Below are 23,297 nucleotides of genomic sequence, written 5' to 3'. Positions count from 1 at the left end.
TGTAATGTCAAAATGCGCACAGAGTTGTTTTTGTTTTGTACAAAGGGAGGAGTGAATCGTTTGTTTCAGTTTTAGGTTCCTAATTAAAAATTGATACCGTCAAAATTGCCAATAAAAATGGGAGACTTCAATTGGGACGACCACAACCGCCGGCAGGTGCTAGAAGGGCGTCAAATACTAGAGCGAACGTCAGCCAGCCTTGCTCGATCGAATCAGATTGCAATCGAAACCGAAAACACAGGTCATGAGGTTGGTTTTGTTCTTTTATTGATATTTTAATAATCTTCCAGGGCTAGTAACGAATTAATTATTTTGTCCTTCACCACCCACAGGTGATATCGGAGCTGGAAGTCCAGCGGGAATCTTTGCTGCGCAGTCAGCGACGTCTGGAGAATGCCAACGACGGTCTGGCAAAATCGAGCTCCATTCTGCGGGCCATGCATAGGAATGTGCTGTACAACAAGCTGATTCTGATACTGATTATCGTGATGGAAGTGCTGATACTGGTTGGGCTGTTGTTTATTAAGCTGAGCCACTGAGATCAAAATTGTAAAGCATTAGAACTAAGTATAACAATTTTGTTTGCAAGTTCGTACTTTTCCAAACAATAATTTGCTTGGAAATCATAATCAAATTAAAAGATATACCTTTATATACATCCGCAATTAATCTTTGTAATTATGGCCTTTGGCTAGAAATTATCAAATATATATAAAAAAGTATTTTATTCTTCGAGTCTATCACTGCATACTTTTTGTTTATGTTCACCAATAACCCAAAAAATCTCAACGTCTGTGAAAGCTGATGCCAACAAACTTACTAAGGTTGGCCATTCGTGAACAAAGAATTCCTGTCAGAAAGCTCGAATAAATTTTGTATGCCAATTTGAGAAAAGCAATTCCTCTGGAAGTGGAGTGATATAAAAAGAACATTAAAACACTAAAAAATCTTTGATTGCATTTAAGTGGGTAAAATTTATTGACAATAATTTATTGAACTATTTACAGGCTAATATTAATATCTTTGTCACAATCAAGCGCTCCTAACTGCGTTGTGTGACTTCATATGAATATTTGTGACAGTGAACATCGGATCCAGACTCATACACCTAGCTGTAGTATCGTAGGTTAGATAGTGTTCATAATTTAGTCCGCTAGTTGAATTTGAATATGTATTACGTTAGAACAGGCAGTATCAAGCTATCAACTACCCTAGAAGTTACCGTCGACGAAATATAATTCTATCCATTGAATTTGAGTATAACCTACCGGCTGATTGGAGAGTCAGCCTCATTACCAATATTTTTTCCCATGATGTGAGATCAACGCCAATTAGTTTTCCCTAATGCTAAAACTCGGAAAAGAATCCTCTCAATTCTGAGGACTCGTTTGCAGCCAGCCCGACTTGATGAGATACTTCTTGACCATACTCTCGGCCACGGAACTGAACCCATGGTCGAGCGACGGCCGGCCCAGCAGTACCGTTTTCAGACTAAGGTACCGCGTGACCGGCAGGTTGAGAGAGTTGCACAGTTGTAGCTCGTTTGACGTGAGGAGCTGTACGCCGGGCTGTTGCTGCACCGCCGGATCCTGAAGCGACTGCACCTGATGATGGTGGTGGTGCTGCCTCGACGGATCCGTTCCCCGTGAGCTATCCGAGAAGTTTCTGCTGCTGTATGAGCCGTCGGAGTAGGCCCGGTCGTCGGTGTGGTGCGTGAGCTTTTGGCCGATGGAATTTAAGCTTCGGACGTCGCTTTCGCTGTTGTGAGAGAAGTTGCGCAATTAATAGACTGCGATGATTGCATAGAATACGAACAATTACCTTCTTCTTATCTGGGAGCTGGACAACGCCGAGGATCCCTTGTTTGTCTCGCATGAGCCGCCTTTGCTTCGGTTGTCCTGTCAAAATTTGTCTTATACAGCCGGAAATCGATTGACCGTTGGGACCAATTATACATGTAAGCTATTTTCGTTTCGTATTGTTCCATCCGATTATTGTAGATCGCGTCGTGCAACAACGGGTTGGTTAAGGTGTTTTGAACATACAAATATTCAGTTCAAAGGAGAAAGTAGAAAAGAAACAATAGTAAATTATTATCGTGCAATACTGAAAGTTTAAATAGCTTTCATGTATAATTTAGAATTGGTTTTAATCTTGGGCAGTTGAAAACATTCATAAATATTTTGACACTTTTAATAATAATGAAGCTCGGTTCTTAAATTGTATACCACTTGTAAGATCAACTTTCCAAGATTAAATGATTCAAATATTATAAAGCAATAAGCCGTACTCACCGTTCGTCCATGTCCGTACGGACCCGTATTGCGGTGCTGAGCGGCCGCAGCATGTTGCTCAAAGTGGACGCACTCGTCCATCCGCTGAAGTCCGTTCCAGCGGTATCGATTCAGCTCCGATAGTCTTATGCGTAGTGATCGTTCGCGCTCCAGCGATGCAATCAGGCGCTCAAACTCCAACGACGTGTAAAACTGCGAAAAGGTACGCAATCTTTCGCGGAACTCGCGCTGATCGCGGCTCATGCGGGCGCGTTTGGCATTGCCTCGGAAGAAATTAGCAATCAGCTGATAGTCCCGGACGACCCGTTTCCGACGGGCTCTTTCGCGCAGTTTCCGGGTGTAAATGTCGACCTGGGCCAGCTTCAGCAGCATGTCAACGTCTTCGTCATCCGGCGAAAGGGACAAAGTGGATACCAGTTGTTCTGCCGTTGGATCGTATTCACGCTCGAAGTCATCCCGGTTAGGCATGTAACCAAGCGCCACAGCCTCTTCGTGGCTACAATCCATTGGCGGAAGTTTCTGAACGAGCAACTGCCCAAGCGGACCCGTGTCATCCGAGGTGTGATCGGTCAACTGGGGACGCTGCTGGTCAGTGGCCGTAGACCAAGTGTGACGCCCAACCGTTCCATTAAGAAACTTGGATACGTACTCATCCTTTGCCTCCTCTGGGGTACGCGTTTCTATGTGCTTGCTGATGTCCTCCCAGTTACCGAAGCCGTACTGTTCGATGGCATCCAACAGATGCAACTCTTCCCTAGCAGACCAGCCTCCCTTGCCGCGATAGATGGACAATATGCCCGAGTCCATGAATTGGTACGAGTGATCATTTCGATGTTGACCAATTTCGGCTCCAGCGGCGAAACACTATGCATAATGCAGAAAATAATCCATAATTAGTTGCTACTTACAAAGTAGATAATCGATTTAGTATTTTTCATTGCGGAAATTAAAATAATTTTATTTAAGAGATTGCAATACCCAATATTGCGTCAACGTAAATAAAATAACAGCTGATCGCAATTTGTTTGCATTTTAACGATTCGCTCACGCACACCCACACATAACAGCTGTTCATTCATCGCTGACGTCATCATCGCTCCGAGGAAGATGAACACAAAATTCCCACCGCCCAGGTTGGCAGGTCAGCCATTTTTGTCAAGCTTTAAATCAGCCCTACTTACCGCTAGGCACAGCTCAAAGTCGCTGCATACGACACAGTGGACACGGATTCCCGGAATGTCTTCCTGGCAATTAGTACAGGTGTACTTGGCGAACAGTTCTGGGGGTAAATAGAAGCGAATTAGCGATGTTTTAAAGCATTTTTTTGAATTTTTCGTGGAAGCTTGTGCGCAGCGATGTGAATCACTTACCCGCCATGTTGGATGTGCAGGGAACACTTCCCGATTTTGCTTGATGTCAGTTCACTAATGAATTTATAGCAATGAATTGTAGACGCTCATTATTTGATAGGTAGGCGGATTGACTGGAAAATAGATACACGGAAAATATTTATTTTCCATTTTTTTTTATTCGTCCAATCCGAGCCGGTGACAAGCGTTGTGTCATCGTCATCAATAAACATGGCCCGCTGACATCATTGAAATGCAGTATGAAAAAAAATATAGCCTGGCTACGATCTGGCGATGGGCTAAACTAAAGACACTATAAACAAAGACAGGAAATGTTCCAATAATAAAAAAAAACATAATAAAAAACAACATGTTATATGGTCAGAATCATTATTACGATGTAAGAAATAGCTTCACAGTTTACGTTGCGGTTATCGAATACTTTTCGATCGATTCAACCTTAACTGCTCGACATCATCACTAAATGTAAACATAGGGTAAAGTGACCAATAGTGGACCCCCAACCAATAGTGGACCCTCCAGCCATTTTTGCATTATTACAGCACAATGTAAACATTTTGCTATGAAATTCCATCGGGAGAACCTACCTTACAGTCCTATGATTTGATTACATGCATTGGAAATGCTATGGAAAGTAAAATTAAATGATTTTTTTACAATTCTATGAAAAATGAACACGAGAGTGTCCATTATACCGTAGAACCCCGCTCATTCGACACCATTTAATACGACACTTTTTAATCCGTACCCCGCTCGTTCGACAATTGTCGAATTAAAAATGGTTTAAAAGTCACTTTGATTTGACATTAAGAATGTCATCACAATCATCCCAAAACATTATTAACGCCAAATTCTGTGAACAGTTGTAGATACCTTCTAACTTTTCGAAGTAGATAATGAATAGCTGTTTATATTCACTCGAATAATGAAATAAGAGTGAAATATTCTGTATTACAGCTTAGTGTTATAGTTAACTTACTACTAACATCCATCGAAATTGAAGGAATGTAGAGAAAAGCATAAGTGTATGGAAGGCTTGCTCAGCTCTTATCCTCTTGATGATTTCGTCGAGAGGAATAAGCAATGCTCTAGATGGGACAACGACTGGTATTTTCTGCAGAAGTCACATTCCCGACACAGGTTTAACATATTAAATAGAACGGGTAGCGTGATAGTCACACTTCTTCTTCTTCTTTGTTGGCATTACATCCCGACACTGGGACAGAGCCGCCTCGCAGCTTAGTGTTCATTAAGCACTTCCACAGTTATTAACCGCGAGGTTTCTAAGCCAAGTTACCATTTCTGCATTCGTATATCATGAGGCTAACACGATGATACTTTTATGCCCAGGGAAGTCGAGACAATTTCCAATCCGAAAATTGTCTAGACCGTCACCGGGAATCGAACCCTCAGCATGGTCTTGCTTTGTAGCCGAGCATCTTGCCGCACGGCTAAGGAGGGCCCCAGATAGTCACACCCTCGGTCCCAATATTATAGATACCTTTTGTTGGATAAAAAAACGACTAGATTTGTGCTTAATCAAAATACAGATTAGAAACAATGAAGGTAATTGTATTGAAACTTTTGTTGTACAAATTATTACATTGAAAAGTATGAATCAATCCAACCTTAACGTTGACGACGTTGCCACTCCGATTCAATTAGCTTGCTCCGCAATTTCCGCAGTTGAATAGATTCCGCTGCATCTCGTCTGTGATCCATTAAATCGATCAGGAAATCAACGCAATCTATTGATTTTTGGTGGTTCTCATATGCCTCTTCGTATGGTTCAATAACAAGCAACGGCTCACTAGACGAATTTTCTAACCACTCCTCATCGGGTTCCGCTTTGTTCTCATGTAGAACGCTGTCCAAAATTTCGTTGTCAGTGTACACATCACAATCACCGATGATTTTGTTCCCTTTGCTGTCACATACTGAGTCATTCAACCAGTCTTTTATGTCATCATTACTGGGATTCTCCTGGTAGAAATGTGCTGTAGCTTTCACAAGAGACAATACGTCATTATCTAACGACCCACTTTCAGCTTCTTCTAGATCGAAGAGCGGATATTCATCTAGAAGGTTCTTCCATGAACCCTCAATTGTCTTATGTGAGATTTCATCCCATGATTGATGTAACCAGTCAATGACTTGGCGCAGACTGATTTTCTTAAGCCTTTCTTCAAAGATATTGCAGTCGGTGTCATCAAGAAGCAAATGAAGCATGAGTTTTTTCTTGTACCGTTTCTTCACCGCATGGAGTACTCCTTGATCCATTGGCTGACCGAGTGAGGTGACATTTGGTGGAAGGAAAATCACTTTTATTTTCCCGTCATTGCTTTCGAGAATGTTGCCACCATCGTGGTGCGCCGAACAATTATCTAGGAGTAACAACGCTCTAGGTTCTCGTCCGTTCTGCTGTGCAAAATTCTGTACCGATGGAATGAACTGTTCGAAGAACCACTGTTTAAACAAATCTCGGTTCATCCAAGCCTTCTTCGAGCTTTTGTAATATACTGGAAGGTCAGACTTGTCCTTGGGCAGGTCACGTGGATTCTGAGACGTACCCAGGAACATCAGAGGAAGTTTATTCGAGCCGTCAATGTTGCAGCAAGGCATAAATGTAATTCTTGATTTAATCACCTTCCTACCTTCGGCAATGTCTTCGTCGTTCAAGACCAATGTGCGAGAAGGAAGTAGCTTGACGAACAATGCCGATTCATCAGCATTATAAATTTCCCATTTCTCGTAACGATTCTCCTGAATTTGTTGAATGAAATTAACTTTAAACTGTTCGAAAGCATTAACGTTCGCAGAAGCACGTTCGCCTTCAACACCAATCATCTTCAATCCGTACCGCTTCCTAAATCTGTCGTACCATCCGTTGCTCGACGAAAATTGAACATCCAAATCATAAACATTCCGAGTCTGCAACATCGAAAACAATTGTTCCGCTTTTGCTCGCACTATCTCCGGGATTAATATATGCTTCTTCCTACGCTCCTGTAAGATCCAAAGATACAGAGCTTCCTCTAGTGCAACCAGCTTTGCTGTTTTCATCGTGCGCCGTTCCGTCACGCCGGTCTCCTGGTATTTAAAGGCGGTGATCTGAATGGTCTCCCGATTCTTGATAAACCCCAGAAGCGTAATCCTGCCAATGTTATACTCCTGAGAAACTTTCGTTACTGTTGATCCGTTCTCAACGCCTGAATCGCTTGCAGCTTCTGTTGAAGCGTTAGCACTACGATGCTTTTTCTTTGGTGGCTCCGATACATTACTAAAATTTGATAATTTATTATACAAATCCAGTTTAAAAATATATTCAATATTTACCTGCTGTTTAGAGTTGCTAGGGGTTTCCTTTTTCCGTCCATGGAACTACCTACACAGCACTCTGCTGGGTTTGGATACCGGATTCCACGCAATAAAAAAACTTTATTGATCGGCAGAAGCTGCAGCAACGGGGACCATCTGGCACTTTCCGCGATAATGAATATTGAAGAGTTGAGGAACCAAGATGATTTTAAATAGTAATTCGTACGATTGCGATATTCACTTCAAATATTTTTCATAACTTGCGATGCAAAACAAAAACAAACTTAGGGTTGCCATATTTTTTCGAAAAAATAATAATAGGGTTACCAGTTTGTCGGATTAAAACGTTACCCCGTTAACTCGACAGGAATCATTGTCGAATGAGCGGGGTTCTACGGTAGGAATATTTTGGGGGATCCATAATAGGGAAGAAGAACGTCCCGAAACGGAACATAAAAATCAAATGAAGTGTCGACTATAGGGAAGCAAATTCCCATTATGGACCCCCAGGGGGTCTACTATTGGGCGAATTCAGTCAGACTTGAAAATGTCATTTTCAACGAATAACGTCGTGTATTTGAGTGTTTTATGTATGTATCGTGAAGAGGAGATGCAGAACTTGGTATTAGATGTCAAGCAGAATAAATATGTTGAACATTTCTACTTCTCATGACAAAAAGACCAAAATTCCGCTACTAGGGGGTCCACTATTGGGCATTTTACCCTATAACATGCTGTCTCCAAAATGTTCTTTATTTCCTGTATTATATGTCAACATTTTATCACACTGTTGAGCGAAAATTTTGCACGCAAAAACAAACGATTTTTTATGGTGACATAACTTAACAACCCATTTAACATATTGTTATTTGTCAAATAACTGTACCACAAACTGTTAAAACTTTAAATGAGATTGTTCATTTACACACGCAAAAAAATGTTGCGGTCGAAACTACCATTCCGAGGGTTAATTTAAGAATACGCACCGACGATTTTCAGCAGACAACAAACCCGTTTGATTTTACCATGCGCGCAGTAAAAATCAACTGTGGTCCTGGTGGAATGTTGTTGCATGAACTGAATCAGTGATGAATTTGTCCGAATGCGTGCACAGAAAGAAAAATCATTATTAAAATTAAAAATATCGTTGGTAAAAATAAAAAGTTGCGTTGGTTCTTTTTCGTAGAGAGTTGCGTATGTTCAAAATAAAAGTACGTAAACTTTTGTTACGCCCAGTGTTAAAGAATAGCATGCCGCTTTGAAATTAAAAGTTTGAACTTTCGAAATAAAATTGTAGGATTGTCAAATCAAAAGAGAGAATTGATTTTATTTAGAATGTAGTTTAAATTTCCATATAACCAAACCTCTTAATCCTAACCCCCCTTTTATCTTTTTCTAATTTAAATAAATAAATCGTAATGGTTTTTGTTTTTATTTTCAAATGTTCTTATTTCGTTCATTATGGGTTCGATAATATAGCAAACACGAAAGGATGCTCCCAAGATGTTATGCAACGCCTAATCCGGGGTCCACATCGTTGCTATCTAGAAGGAGTTTTTGCCTGCCAAATGATGAGAAAAAATAGTTCCATATCTTTCGTTTTGTGCTGCTCACGCAACTTAAAAAAAATTACCTACCTTTCGTTTCCAAGCGATAAGTATATCAGAAGGCCCAGAAAGATAATTTCTGCGAAACCATTTTGCACATCGATGTTTCTCGTCAAAACTGAAGAGCATTTTAAATCCGATGATAAAAGATCTGGCCCTGGAAAAGAAAAATGTCAAAACATTAGCAAACAATGATTCGATGAAGCATTATGCTAAACAATTAATCATGCAGTATAATATTATAATTATTCACTTACCTGTGTCGTACACACTTAAATCGAGAATTTCAGCTCGGTAATATTTTTTACTGATTTTATTCGGTAAAAGAAAAATTTCACCGAGTACTCAGTTAATCAAAAAGAATTTACTGGTTTCTGTATTTATTTTTACCGATGACTCAGTTGTTCAAAATAGAATACTGAGTTTCGGTAGTATGCATAACCGATCAACACTGTTCTAACCAAATGTTCTGCACTTGTCAAAAATTAAACCGATCACTCAGTAAAGTCAAATGCACTTTACTGAGCTCAGTTAAAACAAATACCGAGCTCACAGTTCCGACCACGTGACGCTTGATGTGACGCCATTTTTTGCGAATCGGAATCTTGAGACCGATTTCATTGAACGAATTTATTTTGTGATTAGTTGCTTCGGTATAAATCGATTCTAATAAATATAATCATATGATAATCAGGTAAGTTCCAATATTTCATACCAGCGCTGATCAAGATATTTTTCTAGTTTACAAAAATTTGTTCATCAATTTCTATACATTTCTAGGCGAAAAAACTTAAACTATGTATTTATCACCAGTCGTTGATGTCGTCGCTGCATTACCATTTTGTTTAGTAGATTCTGGATTCGGATCCGACTGCAGGTATGTGTAATTCTGTTTCCCCCGAGGTTCCTCCTAAACAAATCGCGTTCTTCAATTCTAGAAACAAATTTTCAGGACGACGATGAGGCCCTACAACGTTCCCTTTGAGGTAGCATTCCGAGGACTGAGTGGAGTAGCGCCACTGGGAGAAATCAAGAGTGAAAAAATGTATCACCAATCACTATGATGCAAAAAACATAAGTATCCTGATACATAATACATAAAAACAATATACATAAAAACAATTATAGAACTAAAATTTCAATTGCTTTTTATTATTTATGAGAAAGATGAAAATTTTATTACATTTAACTCGGTAATTTGAGTTACAGAAGTCAGTTACATTTTTACAGATTCACCAGTATTTTTTTACCGAGTGCTCAGTAACTGTTACAAATCTGCTCGGTATTTTTTGACAGTTCATTATCATGAATCCTGTACCGAGCACTCGGTAATAGAATTCGATTACCGAGGTGACTACCGAGAGCTCAGCTGTTGAGAAATCGGTAATTCAGTTACCGAGCCCGGTAAATAGAATTAAGTGTGTAAGGATTTACTAAGGCACCAGTGAAAAATTTTACTTTTTGTTAATAAATTTTACGAAATTTTATGACAAAAAGTCAAAACTGCCAAAATCCGCCGGCAAGCGATAATGACACTGTCATTGTCACAGCAAATGACGCTGTCAGAACAGAAAAAATAATAATTTGAAATAAGTGTTTTGACAATTTTAGAATGTTTTTGTTGAAAAGAAAAACTTTTAAATACACAATCTAAGTAGGTGAAAAACACTTTTAATCTTAATGCATAACTTTTACGTTAATCAATTCTACTTTTATATTGAAGAAAATCTAAAGCTTTTTAAATCAAAAAGGCAAAATACTTATTAAAACAATTTTTGTTTTTTCTGTGTGGTTAATTTAACTGAAAATTTGTGGTTGTTTTAAAAACATGGCGTAGTCTACAAAATCAGGGGGGGAGTAGGCCTGTCATCCACGAACAAATCAAGCCTACCTAAGATGTATTATCCGGGCCTCGCCGCTTGGGAAAGGCGGGCCACCCCGCTTGGCAAGTGTAACATTGTTCGAACTGGAATCTTGTAGGATGTTGGTTAACCTACACTACTGCTGACTAACGAAAAAAATGTGGGATTGTTTGTTTACATTTGCTTCATACTACATGCAGAGGAGGCGCGATGCACCGCATATTACCCCCCTGTACAAAATAGTAACCGTTACCATGGGATTTTTTTCTGTGCAGTTGTCAACAGTAAAGGATACTGTTGTCGACCGCACGGGAAAATATCCATGTACAGTTTGTAATTATGCGGGATTCCAACCGAGCAAGAGACCTGTCATTCCAAAACATCGCGTGCAACATTTGGCAAGGGTTCATTTGAACCAGCACGAATAAATAGACCTGTGCAGGAGTTCATGAAATTCACTCACCCGATGGATTTTGACATTTGAGCGGGTCGTCTTTTCGAACAAAAGTTCATTTTGCGTTCATTATGCGACCCGCTCAAACGTCATAATTTCTTGGGGGAGTTCATTTTGCGTTAGTCTATATGTTTATATCATTATTTGAATATTTTTTTATGGATTTAGGTAAAAAAGTGTTCGTATGTGGTTGAAAATCAATTAAGCATGTTTATAGTGAATTGTGTCTTTTTGTTGGGTGGTTGAACACGATACAAATCAAATATTTTTGAATTATGAAATTCGTATAGACCAATGTGGAAAGTATATCCAGCATCAGCAGTGTTGCGCAAGCAGAGTTGCCTGGCGATTTATTTGTTCAGGGATCAGACTTCCCGTCTTTGTATATAGTGTATATAGTGTTTTTTTCTTCCTAAGCAATGTAGGGGGAATCTGCTCAACAGACATCCTGGGTTGACCAGGAAGTGCGGGGTTAGGGATCACCGAGGAAGGCAGGACTACATCCCCGACCCGCTAAACCGTTTCCATTGCCACCAAGCCCATAGTCCCTTCGGTACAACCAGAAAGTAATGCTTCAAAGGGGGGCCAGTGCACAACGCACCCTCGAGGTTAGCTGCGTGTCCATGCAGCACCGAACATCGCTTTTTTAGAAGAACACCATGGTATCGTGGTTGACTTCGCGCCTGCTTCTCTCTGCACGACTGGTATCAAGAGTGATGATGCCGCGTGCACCCCAAATTGACCTTTCTGCGATAGGGCCTATTCGCCAGCACACAGAGGGACTTGCCGGCGCGGTGCCTACGCCTGCCCCAGCCTTGACCCCAGCCTTGATCTTGAGGACCCCTTTCCGTCCTCGGGCTCGGAACCCGCCCGGTTGACTGACGCCGCGAAAGCGACGATACCATGTTGTTCTTCGCGCGGCCACTTGTTCGATAAAAGGATCGAGTTCGACCACAGAGCATGACCACCGGTATGACCCATGAAGCCGACTCCGATCCCTTGGACCATCTCTTACTTGCGCCTGAACTAGCCATCCTTGAGTCCACGCGCCACCTTCTGTGTAGCTCCGAGACGATTTGGGCGTGTCCAGACCACATGTGGCAAGCATGTGGTCACGCATTGCGCGAAAACGTGAGCACACGAACAACACGTGTTCCGCCGTTTCCTCTAAACCTGCGCACACCAAACACTCGGGCGAGGCCGAGCAAGCCAGCTGCGTTACCTGCACTGTGATTTTGCAGCACGCCGGGCACATCGAACCCCCCATGGGGTGCTTGCTGTTCACAGCTTTGCTGGAACAAATCAAACAATTGGGAGGGTTCGTGCAGTATTGTGCCTTCCCAAGCAACCAGAAGTTCAGATTTTACTTAAATTTACTCTTAACCGAACTAATTGGTTCACTATGGTTCACATCAAGTTCCAAGCATCCTTAACGGAACTTTAAAGTTCACTTAAAGTTCCGTTACATACAAAAAATTACTTAAAATGAGAGCTGATTAAGCCAAAATAGCCCTTCTTATCCGAACTTCTGGTTGCTTGGGTTATGTCCCTCCAATCCGCAGCGTCGGCAGAGATTGCTTCTGTCAGGGCCTTTGCAGTCCCATTGCTTGTGCCCCGGTTCCAGGCACTTGAAGCAAACTTCGGGTTGCTCGTATGTGCCCATAGGGCACATCGACCATCCCACCTTGACGCTCCCTAACTTGACTACCTTAGAGGCGTCCGCTGCAGATAGCCGAACCAATGCTACCTGCGTCCCTGCCGGACCTTTCCGTAGCCAAACGGCTGCGGTGGGCGTCTCCACTTCACACTGTCGTCGCAGTGCCGTGATGAGCTTCTCGACTTCGGTGATCTCGTCCAGGTCTTTAACCCTTAGATTCACCTCCGTCGTGAGTGCCCTCACCTTGACCGTCTCGCAAGACTTCCTTCGCCAACTTCTTGTAGGCGGCGCCCTTTTGCAAGACGCCCCGCTTCAGCTCGAGGATCTCACCCATCCGGGTACGTCTTATTCGACGTACGTCGTTGCCCCTGGAGCGATTGGCGCCTACCCTAGAATTCTTGCTACCCTCATTCGCCTGGGCCTTCTTTTCGGCCCTTGACGTCTTCGGTTTCCTCTTGTTCTTGACCAGGGTCCAGGAGGGTCATCCCCCTCTATTTCCCTGGTCTGGTGCGGCTGAGAGCTCTCAACCTGCCATAACCTCGTAGTAACCCTCCGCGTTTCGGAGCGGCCCCCAGGGAGCTCATCCCCTGGAGACTGTCTCCCCCGTTTTTGTGTATGCTCCGTTGGAGCAGTCACCCCCGACGTGCCCGCAAATACTTGAGCCACAGTCTGGGTGAGGGCTGCGAAATGGTGAGTTGACATCCGGGAAGGGGCGCCTAACATAGCTCTGGTCCTCACAAGTTCCAATACTCACGCTTCCACGGGTCTTCCGATGACAATTGACCGCCAGCTAAGAATTACGTACTTAGCTGGTAGTGCAGCCTGGGCACTGTTGTCCTTCTGACATCAGCTAGAGTGAGAGGGTGCGTACTGTGGGGTCTGCCTAGGATGTGGTGGGGTTCGACAGTGGGCTCTGTTGAACTTCTATAAAAAGCTGCATGTGTCCCCAAGCAGGCCCTATCAAAGCGACGGTGTGCCGCTCAAAGCGCACTAGCCTAGTCCTGGTGTTGGGTCGGACAAATTTGACCCGACTGATCGAGCGTCTGTCCACCAAGGAGGTGCGGCTCCAACAGCGTCTGTTCTGGCATCCAGCGGCTGAGTATGAAATGCTATTCCTCGGAAGCTATACCTAAGATGGCAGCCCCATCCCGGTGGATAGGGAACCTTGGGCCAACAACGTACTGTTCCCGAAACATCAATTTGTTCGAGAATCCGATAATGAAAGAATACGGACTGATTTTACGGCGACTCTTAGCGCGAAACAACGGACACGAATAGGAACATGGAACGTTTTAATCCTAGCCCAGCAGGGTAAATTGGCACAACTTGCCAATGAGGCACGCCGCATGAAGCTTGAGATCCTGGGACTGAGTGAAGTCCGTTGGCCAAACTTTGGAGTACACAGAACGCCGTCGGGACAAGTTCTGCTATACTCTGGTTTACGAGGTGAACACGCTCCCCGGCATCGCGGAGTTGGCTTCCTACTAAGCGCTCAGGCACACTCTGCGCTTATGAAGTGGGAGGATAATCGTTGCCAGATTTAGAACACGGGTCCGAAACCTTACTATAATCCAATGTTATGCGCCAACCGATGCAGCCGATCTGCAAGACAAAGAGAACTTCTACAGTCAACTCAATGCCGTCGTAGATAGAATTCCGAAGGGTGATATCAAGATCTGTTTGGGCGACTTCAATGCGAAGATCGGATCCGACAACTCGAACCATGAGCGCATTATGGGACGCCATGGTCTCGAAGAAATGAGCGAAAACGGAGAGCTGTTCGCAGAATTTTGTGGTAATAACGACATGTTGATCGGGGGATCGCTCTTCCCTCATCGACCGGTTCACAAGGTCACGTGGGTCTCCCGTGACGGCTTTACAGAAAACCAAATCGACCACATCTGCACCAGCCGAAAATGGAAACGGAGCCTTCTTGATGTACGGAATAAACGTAGTGCCGATATCGCGTCTGATCATCACCTCCTCATCGGCGAAATACGCCTGCGCATTGCGCGGATTCGTCGGCAGGAGGAAAGAGTTGAGCGACGACACACGCCGACTGGAAGATGCCACGGTGAAACGGTCCTTCGTTGAAGAACTGGAGACGCGTGCTGCAGATATTCCGGAAGGTGGCAGCGTGGAAGACCAATGGAGCGCCATCAAGAATGCCTTCATCGCCACCAGCGAGAACAATGTGGGTGAACTACGCACCCAGAGAAAACAATGGATCACCGATGAGACCTGGAGGAAGATAGAGGAGCGAAGAGAAGCCAAAGCCGCGATAGAGCGATCGAAAACCAGAGGAGCCAAAGTCTTAGCCCGTCAACGATACACGGCTCTTGAGAAGGAAGTAAAACGCTCATGTCGACGGGACAAGCGAGCGTGGGCAGACTCTCTGGCCGACGAAGGAGAGAGAGCCGCCGCAACCGGGGACATTCGCCTCCTCTATGATATCTCACGACGCTAAAGCGGGGCGAAGATGAATGCAACGATGCCTGTGAAAGACGCGAATGATCAGTTATTGACCGACCCAACTGACCAGCTGAAACGCTGGTTCGAGCACTTCGAACAACTTTTTCAAGTGCCAACCAGGCCATCACCACCTCGGCATGATCTGCCTAGGATCCGACGTATAACACGTGTCAATACCGAAGCTCCATCACTGCTAGAGATTCAAACAGCCATCCAAAGCATGAAATCGAATAAAGCCCCAGGGGTCGACCGCATATCAGCCGAGATGCTCAAAGCTGACCCCATGACATCCGCTCAACTACTGCATCGCTTATTTCGTAATATCTGGGACACCGCAACTTTCCCGGTCGACTGGATGCAAGGTATCTTAGTGAAGGTGCCCAAAAAGGGTGACCTGACTGTATGCGATAACTGGCGAGGCATTATGTTGCTGTGTACCGTTCTCAAAGTTCTGTACAAAATTATCCTAGCCCGGATTCAGGAGAAGATCGATGCGACTCTCCGGCGGCAGCAAGCCGGATTCCGTGCCGGAAGATCCTGTGTGGACCATATTGTCACGCTCCGCATCATTTTGGAGCAGGTCAACGAATTCCAAGAGTCCCTTTACTTGGTATTCATTGACTACGAAAGCTTTCGTCCGTCTCTATCACGAGAAGATGTGGGGCGCCCTGAGACGGAAGGGGGTTCCTGAGAAAATCATCGGCCTCATCGAAGCACAGTACGAGGCCTTTTCGTGTAGAGTGCTGCACAATGGGGTCCTGTCCGACCCTATCCGGGTCGTAGCTGGTGTGAGGCAAGGATGTATTCTATCACCGTTACTGTTCCTCATCGTAATCGATGAGATTCTGGTAGATGCGATTGACCGTGAACCAAACCGCGGGCTGTTATGGCAGCCTATAACCATGGAGCACCTAAACGACTTTGAATTGGCGAATGACTCGCGCAACGGCGCTCTGATATGCAGAGTAAGCTCAACGACCTTGCCGATCGCTCCTCCTCGGCAGGTTTAGTCATCAACGTCAACAAAACCAAATCGTTGGATGTAAACACGGTGACTCCTTCCAGTTTCACAGTAGCCGGGCAACCAGTGGAGAATGTTGAAAGCTTCCAATATCATGGTAGCCAAATGGCGTCAGACGGTGGTACCAAGATCGACATAGGCGCACGGATCAAGAAAGCAAGGGATGCCTTTGCGAGTTTAAGGAATATCTGGAAAAACAGGCAGATAAGTGAACGCACCAAAATACGAATTTTCAACTCTAACGTGAAATCTGTGCTGTTATACGCTAGCGAAACATGGTGTGTATCAGTGGAGAACACTCAACGGCTGCAGGTGTCCATTAACAGATGCCTGCGGTATATAATTCGGGCCTGGTGGCCTCACAACTGGATCTCAAACAACGAGCTCCATCGTCGTTGTCACCAGAGGCCGATAGCAACAGAAATTCGGGATCGGAAGTGGGGCTGGGTCGGCCACACTTTACGTAGGGGCGGAAACGAAATCTGTAAGCAAGCATTAGACTGGAACCCAGCGGGACATCGCAGCAGAGGCAGACCCAGAGGCTCATGGCGGCGAAGCCTCAATAAAGAAATAAAAGAAGTCGACCGAAATCTAACCTGGCAACAGGTTAAAGCGATAGCCGGGCAACGCTCAGAATGGAGATCTTTCAAGTCGGCCCTTTGCACCACCGGAGGTGTACAGGATCCGTAACTAATAGTAGTTAGGTTATCAAATTAAAAAAAAACACTAGCGCCTCCTGAAGGCCGTCATGATACATTATATTTAAAAAATTAAGTAACAACATAATAATTATAATAATAATAATAATTAAACCTTGAACGGCGCTTGAACCTAGCTATTTAGCACTGTAAAGAATTAAATAACTTTACAGAACCCGTAGCTTCCGGGAATGAAAGCACACCCAAATATGGAGTTACGCTCAAGAACAATACCACCCATGCGATTGCCCGAGGAGGGAGCCCCTACTGGAGCTGGTCCTGGAACGGGGGACAGAGCGAGCGGCCAGCAGCTAGAGGAAGGAGAGGTGCAACAGCGACCCTCTAGTCATCGGGCTCAGCCCGTGCCGACAAGGCAAAACAGAAACGGCAGCAGAAGAAATCACCAAGGCAATGCTGCACCTGCTGATGTTGCTGTGGTTGATCGACGTCAATCACTCACGTTAGCGGGCCGCCGACGGCAACGGATCATGTGGACAAGGGAGATGAATCAGTACGTGATCCGTTGCTACTACGTTTGCACCAGGATGGAGACGGATATGTCCGGCAGACCGGCGATGCTGGAGATGTTCAATGAGAGGTTCCCTCGGTTTGCACCCCAGCTTGACCAGAACAAGTTGTACACACGCCAGAGAGCTATTATGTCACATAATATGCTGACTAGAGAAGACGTAGAGTACATCAAGCGGGCAGTGCAGAGAGAACTAGGAGAGGAGGAGGAGGCATGATCGAGCGATACGTCGAGAAGGAGTTCTGTTGGGTTGGATGCATCAATCGCAAGTAACCGTCGTGCCAGGACCAACAGTGGAATTGCAACGACAGCAATTGAAGGACGAACTAGCTAATCATATGGGCACAGCAGTTACACAGTTCCGTGGGACAGACCCCATGTCCCGACACCGGATACCCAAGTTGCAGTACTCCTATCGGTTGACGAGTATAGTAAGCATCCTTAACCAGGATATTTTGCCACAGTACTTGGAAACCGTGGAGAACCTTGAGGAGCTGCAATTTATCGTGTATTCGGCTGCAGTGGCTGTTGTAAGAACGTTGGGATTGCGAACACGCCCACAAGGTGAGAGTGATGGACGCGCACGCCCCAAAGCACGAAAACCCGCGTGGATGCGACGTCTGGAGACCCGCATCGCCAAACTGCGGTCAAAGGTTGGTCGATTAACACAGTACAAGCAGGGGAATCGATCAACCAGGCTAGTTCGGAATGTTGCTGAAATTGTGAAACCCACAGAACTCCGTGATCTCACCGAGGCGAACATAACTGAGATCCTCGACACCCATGTACAGCGGTTGGGTGCTCTTGCTAAACGACTGCGACGTTATGGAGAATGTTCGAAGAGGAAGGAGCATAATCGAATGTTCAACATCAACGAAAGGGAGTTCTACAACCACATCCGAAACGACAAAGCCGACTTTGGCGAGGGCCTTCCGGAGATTGGAGAAGTCACGCAGTTTTGGTCCAATCTATGGGAGAACCCCGTCATACACAACGGCGATGGGGTGTGGATGGCAGAAGAAGAGCAATATTGTGGTGGAATTGGAGACATGACCGCTATCAACGTGACCGCCCAAGACATACGTGAGGCTACTCGGTATACCAGGAATTGGGCTGCACCAGGACCCGATTTTGTGCATAATTTCTGGTATAAAAACTCACAACGGTCCACGGGCGGATGGCGGAATGCTTCAACACGGTACTAGCTAACCCCGAGCAGCTACCGGAATTCATCACTAGGGTGTCACTTATCTTCTGCCGAAGGATCGGAACACTTTGAACCCAGCCAAGTACAGACCAATAACGTGCCTTTCGAGTCTGTACAAAGTGCTGTCATCGGTAATAGCGAGGAGGGTGCAGAACCATTGCGACGTCAACAACCTGATGACCGAGGAACAAAAAGGTTGTCGACGTAACACACGAGGCTGCAAGGATCAGGTCATCATTGATGCAGTCGTTGTTGGGCAGGCCACCCACAAGCAAAGAAACCTGAGCATGGCGTATATCGACTATAAAAGGCATACGACTCAGTACCTCACTCGTACCTTCTTAAGGTACTGCAGTTGTATAAGATAGACGGTAACGTCATCAGGCTAATGCAGCACGCTATGGGGATGTGGAGCACATCCCTACACATTACCGACGGAGAAAAGGTGTTACGGTCCAGGACTCTCAGCATCAGGAGGGGCATATTCCAAGGCGATACCTTTAGTCCTCTATGGTTTTGCCTTGCCATGAACCCTCTTAGCAGAGCACTCAACCAACACAACTTTCATTTGAAGACTGGGAAGGGAAAGGAGTACAAACATTACCTACACCTTCTTTATGGACTATTTGAAGCTGTTTGCGGAATCTGTGGAGAAGCTGCACCAATTTCTGCGGCTTGTAACGGTATTCAGCAACGACATCCGGATGGCGTATGGTATCGATAAATGTCGATCCATACATCTACACCGGGCGGGGTCACCTGGTGGATTCCGACAGTTTCCGCGTCAACGAACAGGAGGAGATTCGAAACATGGTTGAAGGCGAAACGTACAAGTTCCTAGGTTTCCTGCAACTGAAAGGAATTCGCCATACGACGATCAAGAAAGAGCTGCAGGAAAAGTTCTTGCATCGTGTCAACGGTATTTTGAAGAGCCTCTTGTCGGCCGGCAACAAGGTGAAGGCGATAAACACGTTTGCTGTGCCCTTGTTGACATACAGTTTCGGGGTGGTGAAGTGGACCAAGACTGACTTGGAGGCGTTAGAACGAGCAGTACGAGTGGCGTTCACTAAGCATCGCATGCGCCATCCAAAATCGTCCATTGAGAGAGTCACCCTGCCACGTACAGTAGGAGGAAGAGGCGTCACCGATATACAAACACTATGTGTTTCCCAGATCCAGCAGTTGCGAAGATACTTCGTGGAAAGCCAGAACCGCCACGAAATCTATCGCGCTGTGTGTGAAGCTGACCACGGATTCAGTGCCCTGCATCTGGCGCAGGAGGACTATCAGCTGAATTGCGACATCAAATCTGTCGACGAGATGATCGCATCGTGGAAGCAGAAGGAGTTACATGGGACGCACCCCATCAACTGGAGCTGGAATATATCGACAAAGCGGCGTCGAATACGTGGCTGGTGCGGGGTGAACTCTTCTCGGAAACAGAAGGATTCATGGTAGCCATCCAGGACCGGGTAATTGCGACGAAGAACTATCGGCACTATATATTGCACGAAAACGTGGAGGACCGCTGCAGGAAGTGCAATTCAGTAGGAGAGACGATCGAACATATCGTGTCCGGGTGTTCAGCCTTAGCTGATTCAGCCTATCTCGGTCGTCATAACGAAGTAGCCAAGATTGTGCACCAACAGCTTGCTTTAAAGCACAACTTGGTTAACCAGTTTGTCGCCTACTACAAATATGTGCCTGTCCCGGTTCTGGAAAATAGTTTCGTGAAGCTGTACTGGGATCGCGAGATCATAACGGATGTCCTCATTCGTGCCAATCGGCCCGATATTGTGGTCTACGACAAAAGGATGAAGCGGGTAACCCTCATCGACATTGCTGTACCGCTAGACCATAATGTCCAAACAACATTCTCCACCAAGATAACGAAGTACCACGACTTGGCGGAGGAGTTGAAGCAGATGTGGCACCTGGAGGACGTGCGTATAATTCCGGTTGTTATCTCTGCAACCGGAATCGTCCCGAAATCTCTTCTGAGATCCTTAGGAGAGCTGGAACTATCTCATAACCTCCATAGCATCCAAAAGACAGTGGTTCTTGGAACTTGCAGCATCGTAAGAAGATTCCTGAACCACCATAACTAATACATCCGGTGCAAACGTTTATTATAGGATTTTAAGTCAACCGGCGAATGAGATCCACAGAGCCTAATCCCCTTTGGCATTCAGATTGCCCGGGGTAGGTGAAAATTCCCAGCACGCTTGCTGAGGAAGTGCCAAAACTCTATAATAATAATAATTAAAATCGAAGTTGGAGGGCCAAGCCGGCCGATCACTGTACATGTTAAAAATAATTGTAGAACAAAAAATGTTTAAATAAAGAAGAATTTTACTACTTTGTATAAGAACATTTTTGATACCAGAGAATAAAGTAGAGTTAATCTTAACATACTTCTCTTTGGTTATTCAGTGCTTCCGAGTGGTTGTGAAGAGAAGAAGAATTTCCTATCTTTTTAATCTTTGGAGACGCACTACATAAAAGAAACAAGATTCACCAACCGTTAATGTGTCTTGATCGTGTCCACCTTGAAGTCCGCCAATAGTTTCCAGTTGAAATCAAAATCTGTATACCTGCCCTCGGGTGGTGATCAATCCCACTGAGTTTAAATCTCAACAAATTTCATGCTAGAATTGTCGGAAAGTTATCCACTAGAATTAGCGAATATGTAAACGGGTCATTAGTCTGATTTGGGCATTTCCTAAAAACTAAATGCCATAATGTGAATGTCATAGGGGATACCAATCAACAGAATCTTAGATAATTAATATTATTAATCTAAGACAGAATTCACTCTGTTTAGATCGAATTACCCGTGATAAGCACAGCTCTTTTGATTCAAACCAAGGTTATGAAACCCGTTTTAGGAAAAAAAAAATCAAGGGTCATTTTCGGTATGACATTGAATACTTATTACTTTGATTTGTACTATTTTATTGCATTTTACATTAATTTATATACATCTATAATTACTGTTCATTCTTCTACATTTGCTTTGAGTTTCAGTGATGTAGAAAGTGTGATATTTTGTGATGGTGCTACTTGCTTTTCTAGACCTTCTTCGTCGTTCTTATCTAATTCGACATTTAACCACATAACGTGCATTGTCTGAAATACCTCATAACGCGCCTTAACTCCTGTTTTGCATATTAACTCCACATACATTTAATATTGCAGCTGTCACATTTCGCTCGATGATATAGCCTATTAGAACGGTTCGTTTAATGCTTATTCTACTAGTAGATCAGTTCGGATGTACTATTACTCTGATGAGAATTTGATGAGCATTACATTACTATCGTTGACACTCACGTTAAATATTTGATTCAATACACTTTGGTCTTGATTGTCAGTAACTACGCCTTACAAGCTAAAGGTTCAACCTTGAAATGAAGCAGTATATTGCAAGTTTTCTATGTACACATGTAACAATTGCAAAGTATGGCCACATTTTTCTATGGCCGTCGAATTTTCCGTCATGGATGTGGGACCTCCTGACTAGTTACCAACTCCCCCTATAGTTGACGTTGCGTTGCGCTTCCACTATTTGATTAGTTCGTTGAGACACGGGGGAGAACGTTCGGAGTTTGATATTTTTAATAAATACAGTCTTATATTTTTGTTCTCAATCTTAACAATAATTAAACAAACACGCATATACTCGCACTCGTATGGACGTGATGAACTCAGAGCTATCTACACTCGTTCTCACTACAGGTTGAACGAAAAACTCATTCTTACACTTTTTTTTTGCGATTTCCTAACATCTATTGCTCACAGAGCCTTGGGACGTCTGATTTGTTTTATAGTTCGTGCGTTGCTTTCTCCTCTTTTTTTTCGTTCAAACAAGTTTGGAACGCTTCGCCTCTTCATTACTTAAAAGGTACTTTCGGTGGTATGACTATGGATGTGGTGGTGGTTGAACGGGTACATCCGTACCCGTTCGCAGCCGTCGTTATCGTTGTCATCCGACTCGTCATCGCTGGACGGTGGCGTTTCCAGCAGTGGCAGACCGAGATCCAGATACTCTTCGTTGGACGTTATGCTAACCAGCCGGTCCAGGTGTTGCACGATTTCGCTGAAGGTTGGCCGCTCTTCCGGCCGGTAGTGCCAACATTCGCGCATGAATAGGTATCTGAAGGAGAGATTTGGGTTCCGGAGATGAATATGGTGTACAGATTTACAAGTTTTTAATGGGTTGGATAAACTTATACTTCAATTGAAGCTTGTTCAATGTTTTTGCAGGAGAATATCCAGAGGAAGTTCTTCGGAATTTGCAGGAGAAATTTTGAAATTCAAATCAAATTTAAATAAAAATAATACAAATACTCACATATCAATGGAGCATAACGGAGGTTGCTCCAGTCGCTTGCCCTTTTTGAGGTGCTCCAGAAGATTATCCCAGGTGGGAATCGAGGAGTAGGGATTTCCACCCAGCGTCATGATTTCCCAGAGTAGAACTCCAAAGGACCATCTATAGGAGAAAAGAAAGACATTAACACTGGATCCGATCATTCTCTCACATCTGTACTTACACGTCACTCTGGGAATCGTAGAACTTCTCTTCCAACGACTCTGGCGCCATCCATCGGATCGGCAGTTTACCAGTCGTCGTCTTTCGGTAGTATTCTTGACTGTGAATATCTCGCGCTAAACCGAAATCCGCAATTTTCATTACGTAGCCATCGCTCACCAGCACGTTTCGTGCGGCCAAGTCCCGATGAATACACTATAAATAGAGTTTAGTTAATTCAAACTGCCCTACCGTCAACAAACGTGCGACAATG

At 44.3% G+C, this 23,297-nt stretch overlaps 3 protein-coding genes across 5 annotated transcripts in view; 1 reads left to right on the top strand and 2 right to left on the bottom strand.

The window, feature by feature from the left end:
• Window positions 1-25: 25 nt before the first annotated feature.
• Window positions 26-722, top strand: LOC134223490 (uncharacterized). Its single transcript, XM_062702654.1, has 2 exons — window positions 26-249; window positions 333-722. The coding sequence occupies exons 1-2, from the start codon at window positions 118-120 to the stop codon at window positions 537-539; spliced, it is 339 nt and encodes a 112-aa protein (XP_062558638.1). The 5' UTR covers window positions 26-117; the 3' UTR covers window positions 540-722.
• A 227-nt stretch (window positions 723-949) lies between these two features.
• Window positions 950-3,688, bottom strand: LOC134223482 (transcriptional adapter 2B). Of its 2 annotated transcripts, none has more exons than XM_062702635.1 (5): window positions 3,665-3,688; window positions 3,476-3,573; window positions 2,295-3,158; window positions 1,822-1,898; window positions 950-1,758 (listed from the first exon to the last, which is right to left on the bottom strand). In XM_062702635.1, exons 1-5 carry the CDS (start codon window positions 3,669-3,671, stop codon window positions 1,371-1,373), a joined length of 1,434 nt encoding a protein of 477 aa, XP_062558619.1. In that variant the 5' UTR covers window positions 3,672-3,688; the 3' UTR covers window positions 950-1,370. The 2 variants fall into 2 exon arrangements, with proteins under 2 accessions (XP_062558619.1, XP_062558630.1); XM_062702646.1 differs by having other exon boundaries at window positions 1,513-1,758; window positions 1,822-1,962.
• Window positions 3,689-21,427: 17,739 nt separating this feature from the next.
• The window catches only part of LOC134223508 (fibroblast growth factor receptor homolog 1-like), a 136,578-nt gene continuing 134,708 nt past the window's right edge, over window positions 21,428-23,297 (bottom strand). For both annotated transcript variants that reach the window (XM_062702673.1, XM_062702682.1), the window contains exons 9-11: window positions 23,046-23,239; window positions 22,844-22,984; window positions 21,428-22,645 (exon numbers count right to left, since the gene is read on the bottom strand). In XM_062702673.1, the coding sequence (XP_062558657.1) occupies window positions 22,387-22,645; window positions 22,844-22,984; window positions 23,046-23,239 (594 nt within the window). In that variant the 3' untranslated portion in view covers window positions 21,428-22,386. The remainder of the gene's footprint in view (window positions 22,646-22,843; window positions 22,985-23,045; window positions 23,240-23,297) is intronic.

This window comes from Armigeres subalbatus, chromosome 1 (assembly GCF_024139115.2).
Source record: "Armigeres subalbatus isolate Guangzhou_Male chromosome 1, GZ_Asu_2, whole genome shotgun sequence".
Taxonomy (NCBI): domain Eukaryota; kingdom Metazoa; phylum Arthropoda; class Insecta; order Diptera; family Culicidae; genus Armigeres; species Armigeres subalbatus.
This window is presented reverse-complemented; position numbering and strand designations above follow the sequence as displayed.

Coding starts and splice junctions, on each gene's coding strand:
- LOC134223490 (XM_062702654.1), top strand. CDS start 118: ATGGGAGACTTCAATTGGGACGACCACAACCGCCGGCAGGTGCTAGAA. Junction 250..332: donor CCGAAAACACAGGTCATGAG/GTTGGTTTTGTT, acceptor CACCACCCACAG/GTGATATCGGAGCTGGAAGT.
- LOC134223482 (XM_062702635.1), bottom strand. Junction 1,899..2,294: donor CGTACGGACATGGACGAACG/GTGAGTACGGCT, acceptor AAATTTTGACAG/GACAACCGAAGCAAAGGCGG. Junction 1,759..1,821: donor AGCTCCCAGATAAGAAGAAG/GTAATTGTTCGT, acceptor CTCTCACAACAG/CGAAAGCGACGTCCGAAGCT.